Source organism: Chlorocebus sabaeus, chromosome 16 (genome assembly GCF_047675955.1).
Source record: "Chlorocebus sabaeus isolate Y175 chromosome 16, mChlSab1.0.hap1, whole genome shotgun sequence".
Taxonomy (NCBI): Eukaryota; Metazoa; Chordata; class Mammalia; order Primates; family Cercopithecidae; genus Chlorocebus; species Chlorocebus sabaeus.
In genome coordinates, this window is record NC_132919.1 from 71276708 (window position 1) to 71289596 (window position 12889).

General features: G+C 45.1%; 1 protein-coding gene across 1 annotated transcript in view; it reads left to right on the forward strand.

The window, feature by feature from the left end:
- Positions 1-7323: 7323 nt before the first annotated feature.
- Positions 7324-12889, forward strand: part of TOP2A (DNA topoisomerase II alpha) — a 30534-nt gene continuing 24968 nt past the window's right edge. The window contains exons 1-7 of the mRNA XM_008012789.3: positions 7324-7491; positions 8346-8501; positions 8697-8787; positions 9148-9211; positions 11801-11946; positions 12135-12232; positions 12458-12670. Of these exons, the coding sequence (XP_008010980.1) occupies positions 7471-7491; positions 8346-8501; positions 8697-8787; positions 9148-9211; positions 11801-11946; positions 12135-12232; positions 12458-12670 (789 nt within the window). The 5' untranslated portion in view covers positions 7324-7470. The remainder of the gene's footprint in view (positions 7492-8345; positions 8502-8696; positions 8788-9147; positions 9212-11800; positions 11947-12134; positions 12233-12457; positions 12671-12889) is intronic.

Sequence of the window (12889 nt, forward strand, 5' to 3'; positions counted from 1 at the left end):
TCAGTTTGAAGGATTGTTGTAAAGATTAGGGGAAACGTTATGTGAAGTGCTTATAATTGGCATTCAACAAACTATCATCAGCAAAACTACTGTTGGAAATAGAGTGTGTATCAGTCAGGGTTCCCATCTTCCTGCTCCTGTAGCTTCTCTCCTTTCATGATCAGGAAGGAAGACAGAAAACCACATAAGCAGAACTTAACTGCAGGCCTTTGGGAAACATCATTATTTTCTTCAATCCTAAACAGAAAGATCTAACTTTCTATTTACTTCATGTGAATAATTTGCTCCTAGCACCACTCCGCCCCTTTCCAAACTGCCTGGTGTCTCAGATCATCAGTGAAGGGACCCCTACAGATATAAACTGGCCCTGATTGCCTTGGAGATAGCAGCAGAGGGGACAACTGTTGGATAATGGAGGGAAGACACTCCAGAGATGTACTTTTTTATTCTTCTTCCAAGGTAGAAGATTCCAACGCAGAAGTTCCTCGGTGATGACCTTCTGTGTTCCACAGTGACCAAGTAAAACATACTGGGGGTGACCATTCAAGTAGCCTGAGGACTAGCAAGATACTCAGTCTGGTTCTGCCTCCTTTTCCTGGTGTGAAAAGCTGAGAGAACAGAGAGGCCCAGCCCTGGCCTCTGCTGTCAGATAGGAGGGCCACTTTACCACTTCCATTCTGTGGGCTACAGAGGAAGGATGTGGGGAGCTGGAGAGTTTAGGGGTGAGGAAGCAGCAAGGGGCTCATTATGTTTGCCCAGGTCTTGCTGATCAAGTCTCCAGTAGGCATGAAACTAAGGACAAGATCCAGTTCCGGCAGCTGCCATCAGCAGCCACTAGTGCCAGAGAGGGGCAATGGGGATGTCTTAGGGAGCTGGCAGAGCCCCGGCCATACCACTAGGCCAGAAGATGGGGAAGGGATGTCACATAAAGAATGAAAAGAATCTGCGGCCCTGCTCTGCCTCCCCATATACCAGGGTTCAGCCCCAATGGGCTTGAGTTCCTCTGCAGCCCTGGCTGGGCTCTGTGAGGGGAAAGGAAGACAAAACTGCAGGCATACCCTGATTTAAACCAACTCAATAAATGAAAAGTCATATTTGGAATCACAGTGTCAGAACCTGAAGAGCCCTTAACAATCATTTACCCATGAATTTAAAAACTCTAAGCAGTGGATCCCTGTGTTTAATGAAGTCTTACACAGAACCCAAAATATGAAAAGATAAAGGTGTGGCTTCATCTTTGGTTTGGTTAACTGGGCCTCACCTCCTCCAAGTGCTCTCACTGTCACCTCTCTAAGACTGTAAGGAAGGCATTTTGCAACCCACTCCTCTAACTGGGGTACCTCAACTTCAGTTTACAGATGGGGAAACTGAAAACTAGAGAGAGAAGGGGATTTACCCAAGGTCACGCAACTAGGGACAGCAGAGCTGGGCTGGGACTTCTCGCTACAGCACAGTGTCCCTTACTTTGGTCCAAAGATTTAATTTTTCTGTAGAGTTCTTACCACTGAGTTCCCAAGTCTACTGAGAATCTATCTTTATCTACAAAAATTACATTCTCACACAAACTTGTATAGACAGGTATGCCTGCTTTCAGTGAGGTGGGGGAAAGTGACAGGGGTGAGAAGGGTGACCATTGTTTTAAATTTTCAAATAGGAGGAAAAATACAAAAAAGCAAGTCTTAGCTGTGTGCAGTGGCTCACACCTGTAATCCCAACACTTTGGGAGGCTGAACTGGGAGGACCACTTGAGCCCAGGAGTTGGAGACCAGCCTGGGAAACATAGCAAGATCTTGTCTCTACCAAAAAAAATTTTTTTTAATCAGCCAGGCTTGGTGGCACAGGCCTGTAGTCCCAGCTACTAGGGAGGCTGAGACAGGAGAATCGCTTGAGGCCAGGAGTTTGAGGCTGCAATGAGTCAAGATGGTGCCACTACACTCTAGCCTGGGCAACAGAGCTGAGGCTGTGTCTCAGAAAAAAAAGAAAGAAGAAAAGAAGTCTTCCTTTTCCCTCCACCTCCTTACAATTCCTTCCAGATATTCTCAATCCATATATATATATATGTATATGTGTGTGTGTGTGTGTGTGTATATATATATAATTTTATTTACCCAAATGGAATTATGCTCTACACAGTATTTGCCTCACTTTTTAAAAAACTTAACGGTATCTCTTAGAGAGACCTCCATATCAGTACACTTAGACCAACGTCCATCTCTTTAATAGCTGCATATCATTTTATTCCATTAACTTGCTGCCAGTTATTTTCTATTAAAAACAATATTGCAATAAATAGGCTGGGTGCAGTGGCTCACACCTGTAATCCTAGCACTTTGAGAGGCCAAGGCAGGTGGATCACTTGAAGTCAGGAGTTTCGAGACCAGCCTGGCCAATGTGGTGAAACCTCATCTCTTCTAAAAATACAAAAATTAGCCAGGCGTTGTGGCAGGCACCTGTAGTCCCAGCTACTTCGGAAGCTGAGCCAGGAAAAATCACTTGAACCTGGGAGGCGGAGGTTGCAGTGAGCCAAGATTGTACCACTGTACTCCAGCCTGGGCAACCCAGTGAGACTCCGTCTCAAAAACAAAAAAGAAAAAAGAAAAGAAAAAGAAAACTACCAACATTGCAATAATCCTATACATATATACATACATCTTTGCACAATTCCACAACTGATTTGAATTGATTGAATTCAGTATTCCTAGAAGTTCAGCTGCTGAGTTACAAGGTGTGTACACTTTTAAATTTTTGATGGTTAGGGAACTACTATGTAGACTTAGGGATTACTCATCTCTAGTCCTGAGCTGCTGCCCTCTGTAACCTCCCTTGCTCTCCTCCCAACTTTGTCCACATTTCTTTGCCAGGGTCTACCTATAGGCTGGGCTCTATGTGACATTTTGGGTTTTCTTGGCCTCCTCCAACTGGAGGCTGGTATCCCTGGTGAAAATAAATAAATAAACATAAATAAATAAATAAACTGACCAGACTCTGCCAGTTGTCAACCTCAAAGTAAACAGAGCTTCTTGGCCCAGCCCTAACCACCTGAGTACTCTGGCGCCGGCCCAGCCTCATCCAGGAATTCCCAGTGGGGTCCAGTCTAACCAGCTCCAAACCCCAAATCCAGAGCCACAGTTTCAGTCCAGCCTCCTTCTGCTGGGAAAGCCTGCAAAAGAGAAGAAACGCTGCTCTTTCTAGGGGACCTTCCAGATCCAAGAAAGGGACACTATGCCTCTAGGACCTTCCCCAGCCCCCGGCCAAAGAGCAGAAAGAACGGAAGCACACAACCCAGGAGAAAACAACCAAAGAATACTTATAAAAGGAACTCATCCACATATGCAAATATACCTCAAAAGACTTGAGGAGGTTCAATGAAAAAGACTGTCAGAGAAGGTTCCCTGGGGAGGATAATTCTGAACTGATTTTGGAGAAGGAATTGGTGGGACTAGCAGGGAGAGAAGATCCTGGAAAGGAGTAGAGGTAGTCTTTGCTAACATGTCTTGAGCACTTATTACTTCCCAGACAATGCACTAAGAACTTTGTGTTATATCACCCTATGAGGAGCAGGAGAAGGTACTCCCATTATCCCCATTTTAGACTGTTAAAAATCATGGGAGGTTGGCTGGGCGCGGTGGCTCACACCTGTAATCCCAGCGCTTTGGGAGGCCAAGGCAGGCTTGATCACTTGAGGTCAGGGGTTCAAGACCAGCCTGGCCAACATGGTGAAACCCCGTTTCTACTAAAAATACAAAAATTATCTGAGCGTTGTGGTGCACGCCAGTAATCCCAGTGACTCCAGAGGCTGAGGCAGGAGAATTGCTTGAGCCCGGGAAACGGAGGTTGCAGTGAGCCGAGACTGCACCCCTGCACTCCAACCTGGGCAACAGAGTGAGACTCTGTCTAAAAAAAAAAAAATTATGGAGGTCATTGTTTTAAACTGGGCTCCTACACTAGGCCCCAAAAGACCAGACCAAACCAAGATGGAGTCATTCATGCTAAATGCCACATAATCCAACTGAAACTTTAAAGAAGCAGATAGATTCCAAAACGGACCACTTTTTCCTGAAAACAGGAGTCCAATCTACCTAAGTCAGTTTAATAAGGAAGTCCCCTCTGCTTTAACTCCACAAAAAAGTAACCTGAAGTACCTGATGTTAATCAATCAGGTTTTTTTATTTTGCTGTTTCCTGGTTCCCACCTTACAAAACCCACTGTTCTGCTATTGCCCAGTGGAAGCTTTCATTCTATTTTGTAGAACAGGGGCTGCCCCAATTCATGAATCACAATAAAAGTCAATTTGATCTACAATTTAACTTGTAATTTTGTCTTTTGATGAGAAGAAATGGAGGCACAGGGAGACTGAGTGACTTGCCCAAGGTCATATACCCAGCAAATACCCTAGTCAGGGGTCTGCCTTAAGTACTCAACCACGTATTCAAGTACAGGTTGGGGGAGGGAGGAGGGTAATGTCCAGGTATCTACTTTAGGCCCCTGCAGAGTGGGGGCAGGGTGAGTGCATAATGAGGATGGCATCTTTCCCCTCCCCAAACCACAGCCCCCTGGAATTACCCCCAACCCCTTCTTGCCTCCCAGGACTAGTGTCTGGCAGGCACCTGCAGTTCCCTCTTTGTGTACGATGCCTTCCAGGCCCACCCATCCCAGACCCCCACCCACTTTTTTCTTCAATAGTCCCCACAAGTCATGCAGGACCTCCTGCAATAGGCTCTGGGAAGAGGGAGGGGCTGGCAGAGAAACAGTTTGTACCCAGAAGAGAAGTGGGGTAGGCCAGAGCAAGACCACCTTGTGCTAGAGAGCTGGAAAAGGATTGTCCCAGACACTTGCATATCTCATTTTGCCCTCTGTGCCTTCGATGAAGGATAATGGCATGGGGAAACCAAGAGACCCAGGAAGAATTCTAACTTAGGTGTGTGTGGCCCCAAAGTCATTTTGTGTTTGTTTGTTTGTTTGAGACGGGGTCTTGCTCTGTCGCCCAGGCTGGAGTGCAATGGTACGATCTCAGCTCACTGCAAACTCCGCCTCCCAGGTTCAGGCTATTCTCCCACCTCAGCCTCCCAAGTAGCTGGGATTACAGGTACCTGCCATCAGGCATGGCTAATTTTTTTTGTATTTTTGTAGAGATGGGGTTTCACCAAGTTGGCCAGTCTGGTCTCAAACTCCTGAACTCAGGTGATCCACCCACCTCGGCCTCCCAAAGTGCTGGGATTACAGGCCTGAGCCACCACGCCCGGCCCCCAAAGTCCTTTTGACTCCACAGTACTGCTTCTGGGTTTTTGGAACAAAGACACACAGGATCAGGCTAAACTGCAGCAGAGATTTAAAGCAGGGCCTCCAAAAAATAGGGCTGGAGCTGCTTGTTAAATTCCTGTTGCCTCATCACCAGGTGGGTCACTGCAGGCTAGGATGAGCTACAGGGTGGAGGCCAGGAGCTGCAGAGACTGAGCTGCCATTCTTGAGGAAGTATGCCCACCATCCCCACTACCTTGGAGGCAGTGTGTTTCAGGAGGTAGAAGCCAGCGTGGCTGGTTTCTGTCAGCGCCCTCGGGTGTCCTGCAGAGAGTGGCATCTTTCCCCTCCCCCCACCGAAGCCCGAGAGGCTTCCTCCATCGAAATGATACGAATGGCAAATTGCTGAGGTGGGACTGAAACCCAGGTAGAGGAAGGAAGCAAGGAATGGAAGGAGGTGGCTCAGTTGGAATTAATAGGCACTCTAATTGTGCAGTTTTGTTTTTTTTTCTAGGCATCTTGTAAGGGCAATAACTTTGTTTAATCCACTCAAACATTTATATGTAAGAGTAATTTAAAAACTTCAGTCTCCGCCGGGCACAGTGACTTACACCTGTAATCCCAGCACTTTGAGAGGCCGAGGAGGGCAGATCACTTGAGGTCAGAAGTTTGAAACCAGCCTGGTCAACATGGCAAAACCCTCTCTACTAAACAATACAAAAATTAGCCAGGCGGGCGCCTGTAATTCCAGCTACACAGGAGGCTGAGGCAGGAGAATCGCTTGAACCCGGGAGGTGAACGTTGCAGTGAGCCGAGATCGTGCCATTGCACTCCAGCCTGGGCAACAGAATGAGACTCCATCTCAAAACAACAACAAAAATAAATAAATAAATAAACAAACAAACAAACAAATAAAAAACTTTCAGTCTTTGGCATTTCCTTGTCAAATTGGAAGAGGTGTTCTGGACTGCAGGGTTCACGGAGGTGAGCAAAAGTAGCCAGTCGGAGGGCATCTGGCCAGCTGGCTGCGGAAAAGGTTTCAGCCCCGGACGGCTGAGCCTACCCTCAGCTCAAGAGGCTATGACCACAAGTTATCCCTTTCCACTTACCGGCTGCAGTCCAGCGTGGCTCTACTGGGGACCCGAATGCTGCTGCCCTCCATTTTGCAAAGCCTTTCTACATCCTTCCATTATATGGAACCCCCAAACCACAACTGTAGCACTTTTATTTTGATTATTTGTATTATTTATTTATTTATCTCTTGATATGGTCTCCCTCTGTCACTCAGGCTGGAGTGCAGTGGAGCGATCCCAGTTCAAGGCACCTCGATCTCCGGGGCTCAAGCGATCCTCCCTCCTCAGCCTCCGCAGCTGGAGTTACAGAGGTGCACCGCCTCGCCCGTTTTTTTTTTTTTTTTTTTTCCTTTTTGGGTAGAGACGGGGTCTCGCTATGTTGCCCAGGCTGGTCTCTAACTCCTAGGCTCCAGCGATCCTCCCACCTCGGCCTCCCAATGTGCTGCGAATACAGACGCCAGCCACCGCACACAGCCTACTTTTATTTCTTTGAAAAATAAATTCGAGGGGAAAGGGGGCGGGGTTGAGGCAGACGCCAGAATCCGTTCGCTTCAACCAGGCTGCCTGTCCAGAAAGCCGGCACTCGATTTCCCCAGGAAAACGAAGCTAAGGCTCCCATTCCCCTCGCTAACAACGTCAGAACAGAGGATAGTTTTTAGATTTCAGAGATCTTAAATAGATTGGCAGTTCCTGAGAATAAACATCCTTTGCTTTTTTCACCTGCACGCTTTTGCCTCAGGCAACCCCTCCCCACTTCCAACGCCCATCTCTTTCAAGCTTTCCGCACTGGAAAACAAGTGAGCCCTTGTCATTGGCCAGATTCCCTGTCAATCTCTCCGCTACAACGCCGAGTTGTGCCTTTTGAAGCCTCTCTAGTCCCGCCTCCCTAACCTGATTGGTTTATTCAAACAAACCCCGGGCCAACTCAGCCGTTCATAGGTGGATATGAAAGACCAGTTACGATTGGTTCTCCTGGACGGAGACGGTGAGAGCGAGTCAGGGATTGGCTCGTCTGCTTCGGGCGGGCTAAAGGAAGATTCAAGTGGAGCTCTCCTAACCGACGCGCGTCTGTGGAGAAGCGGCTTGGTCCGGGGTGGTCTCGTGGATCCTGCCTGTTTAGTCGCTTTCAGGGTTCTCGAGCCCCTTCACGACCGTCACCATGGAAGTGTCACCATTGCAGGTACGGCTCGCGGGAGGGACTAGCGGTGGAGCCTCAGCGCGGCCCGGGCATCTCTCTGGCCGCCCGTGACGAGTGAAGCTCCGGGGCTGCGGTCAGGCCGGCGACAGGCTTGGGAGCCCATATTCTCCATCTCCCGGTTCCGGGGTGAAGAGGCGGAAGCCCCTTCTGGTGCTAGTAGTGAAGTATGATCCGGCTTCCCGGGTGTAGTGCGTTGTTGCCCTGTTTCTAGGGGCAGGCGTCCGTTGGTCCCGTAGTAGATCCATGTTACAGCGGCCCGGGTGCGACGTTATTGACTCGCGCGGACAGATGCTTTCCCCTCCTGCCCTCTGCTTGAAAACGGTCTTGAATGTCCCCGATCTTGGAAAGGGCAGAGCCTGGCACAGTGTTCCCCTGGAGCAGCCGGCCAGCTTCCAAAAGCGCCCCCTTCCTGAGTTCGCAACGCTCATGTGGCCAAGGGATTGAACTGATAGCCGCCCCAACTGCTGCTGCCGACCTAGAATCTGTCGTGTGCTCGGGACACCGTGGTTTATAATAAATAGGCACTCGGTAAATAATGTGTGCAGGAACTGAAGGAAGTGGGTGCATTTTATTGATGACATCTACCACGTTGCTCAAGAAAAGAGGTTTCCAGACAGACCCACTTGGTGAGATAATATGTGTCTGTTTAACCTGACACCTGAGGACCTGGCCGCAGCGAATTTAAATTGTCCTCTTTGTGCACAACCCCACCACTACCTACTAACAGATTGCAATGTGTGTTGACGTCCCACTATGGTAGGCATTTTGTTCCTAGTTTGGGGTAAACTTATGATTAAAAATCCCCTTTCTTCTCTCTCTCTTTTTTTAATTGCTAGCCTGTAAATGAAAATATGCAAGTCAACAAAATAAAGAAAAATGAAGATGCTAAGAAAAGACCGTCTATTGAAAGAATCTATCAAAAGAAAACACAGTTGGAACATATTTTGCTCCGGCCAGACACCTACATTGGTTCTGTGGAATTAGTAACCCAGGTAAAATCAAGCTCATCAAAGGCAGTTACCTAGTAGCTGAAATGGATACTCTTCTTTCTGTACCTCTTGGGTACTGAGTGTCACTGGAACTGACCTAAATATGGTAATATTTAATACGAAGACTTTACGGTAATCGTGATAACAGAACAATGAATATAGAGTAAAAATAACAGTATTTCTTTGCCTTATTTCTAGCAAATGTGGGTTTACGATGAAGATGTTGGCATTAACTATAGGGAAGTCACTTTTGTTCCTGGTTTGTACAAAATCTTTGATGAGATTCTAGGTGAGTAAATCCTTTAACATAAAGATCTGCTTTCATAAGGTCAAATCTTTCATAAGAAGTATCATTCCAAATAAAAATAAAAAAAGATAAAAGCAAAAAAAAGTATCATTTCTAGCAAACCTGCTGTAGCCAGGGCTCCTGTCATTTCAATTAGTTGACAAAGGTGAGGTGGTTTCCTGGAGCCCAAGAGGTTGAGCTTTCTCCTGGAAACAGTACTATGAACAAAAATTCCTAAATTAACACCTTATTAATGCCACGCCTGTGCTATTTGGGCACTTTTTTTTCTATATCTTACTTAGAGTTACAGAATTTTTTTTAAAACACTAATTTCTTACAAATGTATATTTTATTTTCTTTCAGTTAATGCTGCGGACAACAAACAAAGGGACCCAAAAATGTCTTGTATTAGAGTCACAATTGATCCGTACGTCTTTTGCTTAGTTTTTGTTTGTTATGTAGCTCATTGCTATTGTTAGTTGCATATATTTTGATTACTGGTGAAGTTGGTTTTTCTTAAACAGAAGTTCACAAAAGTACACCAAAGCAGAATGCTAAAATGAAAAACCTGTGGATACCCACCACCTAGATCCAACAGTTGCCAACGTTTTTCCATATTTTCTCCATCTTTTTTTTAATTAGTTCTTTTTTTTTTTTTTTTTTTTTTTTTTTTTGAGGAAGTGCCTGGGCTGGTCTTCGAACTCCTGGCCTGAAGCAATCCTCCAGTGTTGGCATTATGGGTGTGTGCCATGGCACCCAGCCTATTTGCTATGGATCATTTCAAAATAAATTACAGGCCTTATGACACTTAATCCCTAAATATTTAGCACGCACCTTCAGTAATGGCCTTAAGTATTCTGGCATCCAGAGTTTTAACTTTTTCTCATGACGCTATTCAAACAGTAAACCAGTAGGTGGTGGTAGAGAATAATTTGATCTAACATTTCTGCTTATAAATACGGGGTGTCCCTTTGTGGGTGATCAGGGTGCTTATTTCACTTTTTTGTCAGTCTGATTAATTAGGACAAAGTATACCTGGATTTTCCTAAGAACTCAATATCATAGTCTTTAAAAAATGTTGAGCTAGTTTTAATTAGTTTTTTTATAGATAATAAATACTATGTAGAACAAGAACCATAACGCATATCTAGTTATTAACTAAAATGTATTACCATCCAAAAATTAACCGAAATAAGTCCAAGTAAGTTTTCAGCATTTTATTTGAGAGCGAGGCGGTTTATGATTGATATTGTTTTTCCTTTTTTTTTTTTTTGAGACGGAGTTTTGCTCTTGTTGCCCAAGGCTGAACCCGCCTTCCGGGTTCAAGCAATTCTCCTGCCTCAGCCTCCAGAGTAGCTGGGATTACAGGTGCACACCACCACGCCCGGCTAATTTTTTATTTTTTTGATAGAAACGGTATTTCACTATGTTGGCCAGACTGGACTGGAACTACTGATGTCATGATCTGCCCGCCTCGGCCTCCCAAAGTGCTGGGATTACAGGCATGAGCCACCACGCCCGGCCAACAAATGGGTTCTTTTTTTTCTTCTTTTTTTTTTTTTGAGACGGAGTCTGCTCTGTCGCCCAGGCTGGAGTGCGGTGGCGTGATCTCGGCTCACTGCAAGCTCCCCCTCCCGGGTTCACGCCATTCTCCTGCCTCAGCCTCCCGAGTAGCTGGGACTACAGGCGCCCGCCAACATGCCTGGCTAATTTTTTTGTATTTTTAGTAGAGATGGGGTTTCACAGTGTTAGCCAGGGTGGTCTCGATCTCCTGACCTCGTGATCCGCCCTCCTCGGCCTCCCAAAGTGCTGGGATTACAGGCGTAAGCTACCGCGCCCAGCAGCAAATGAGTTCTTAAGCACAGACAGTACCATATCTTTCTAGGGTTCCCTCTCATTATTCTACAGCATACCATAGCTGCTCAGGAGTCACTTGTTGAATTGAACAAAAGTTGGTCAGGCTGGTCTCCAGCTCCTGACCTCAGGTGATCTGCCCACCTCAGCCTCCCAAAGTGCTGGGATTGCTGGGATTATAGGCATGAGCCACCACACCCAGCCTGTTTTCCCTTTTATGTTTGTTTTGCAATGTACTTTGTTGGGTGGGAACAAGAGATGTATAGATGATCCTCTTAAAAGGGGTATAATAGGCATGGTGGCTCACTCCTGTAATCCCAGCACTTTGGGAGGCCAAAGTGGGAGAATCAGTTGAGCCCAGGAGTAGTTTGAGACCAGCCTGGGCAACACAGTGAGAACCTCATCTCTACAAAAAATTTAAAAATTAGCCAGATGTAGTGATGCACGCCTGTAGTCCCAGCTATTCGGGAGGCTGAAGTGGGAGGATTGCTTGAGCCCAAGAGGTCAAGGCTTCAGTGAGCTGTGATCCTGCCATTGCACTCCAACCTGGGTGACAGAGCAAGATGCTGTCTCAAAAAAGGAGTGGGAGTGGTGTATAATAATGTTTCCAGATTGTTCTTTTCTTTCCATTGGGCATAAATCATTTCCCTTTGTTTATTCTAACATTTAAAAATTTTATATTTTTTCAACATTATCAATGTCTATTCAGGTGTTGGAAAAGTTTTTTTTTTCCTCTTGACTCCTATTTCAGGAATGTCAGGAACTGAGCATGGTGGGAAATGTTGTTCCTGCTGAATTTCAGAACGTATATATGAAAAGAGTAAAAAAAATTGAGGGACAGGCGTGGTGGCTTACATCTATAATCCCAACACTTGGAGCAATTCTCCTGCCTCAGCCTCCCAAGTAGCTGGAATCACAGGCGTGCGCTACCACGCCTGGCTAATTTTTTTATTTTTAGTAGAGACGGTTTCAACATGTTGGCCAGAACTGGCCTCAAGTGATCCGCCCACCTCAGCCTCCCAAAGTGCTGGGATTACAGGCGTAGGCCACCACGCCCAGCCTGAATATACATATTTTAGAAATAATAGTATTTAAATATTTTTAAATGGTAAGCATTCGTTTAATGTGTTGTACAATACAATTCTCAATCTTGTTTTCTTAGGGAAAACAATTTAATTAGTATATGGAATAATGGAAAAGGTATTCCTGTTGTTGAACACAAAGTTGAAAAGATGTATGTCCCAGCTCTCATATTTGGACAGCTCCTAACTTCTAGTAACTATGATGATGATGAAAAGAAAGTGACAGGTAGAGTATTGAGGGGAAATAACATATTTGTTACTAAAAATATATGTATTTTAAATGACTGTCTGTGGCATGAGGGTTAAAAATATGGAAATAAATCTCTATAATTGAATAGCTCTCCCAGTGATTAAGAAATAAAGCTGTCAATGAGATAATAACAATAAAATAGTGTTTCATATTTGTTTGCCCAGGTGGTCGAAATGGCTATGGAGCCAAATTGTGTAACATATTCAGTACCAAATTTACTGTGGAAACAGCCAGTAGAGAATACAAGAAAATGTTCAAACAGGCAAGTAAAAAAGTGTCTTGTACCTTAATGATAAATGGTAGTAGTATAGCCATTTATAATGGCATTAATGGTCGGTTTAATTTAACATAATTTATAAGCTATTGAAGTATGGAAAATTATTCATAAGCATATATTAGGTTATTAGGATGCATAAATTTATGTTATTTACTTCTAGTTTGTGAGATGACTTGAATTTTTCATCTTTCCTATTCTTTACTTCCATAGACATGGATGGATAATATGGGGAGAGCTGGTGAGATGGAACTCAAGCCCTTCAGTGGAGAAGATTATACATGTATCACCTTTCAGCCTGATTTGTCTAAGTTTAAAATGCAAAGCCTGGACAAAGATATTGTTGCACTAATGGTCAGAAGAGCATATGATATTGCTGGATCCACCAAAGATGTCAAAGTCTTTCTTAATGGAAATAAACTGCCAGTGAGTATTTTCCTGGATGTTAACGATAATAAGGGATTTTGTAATCATTGTCAAATGCAAAATTGATTTTTTTCCCCTCGCATATGTTTTTTTTTTTTGAGACAGAGTCTCACACTGTTGCCCAGGCTGGAGTGCAGTGGCACGAACTGCCTCCCAGGTTCAAGCGATTCTCCTGCCTCAGGCTCCCGAGTAGCTGGGATAACACACGCGCCACCACAC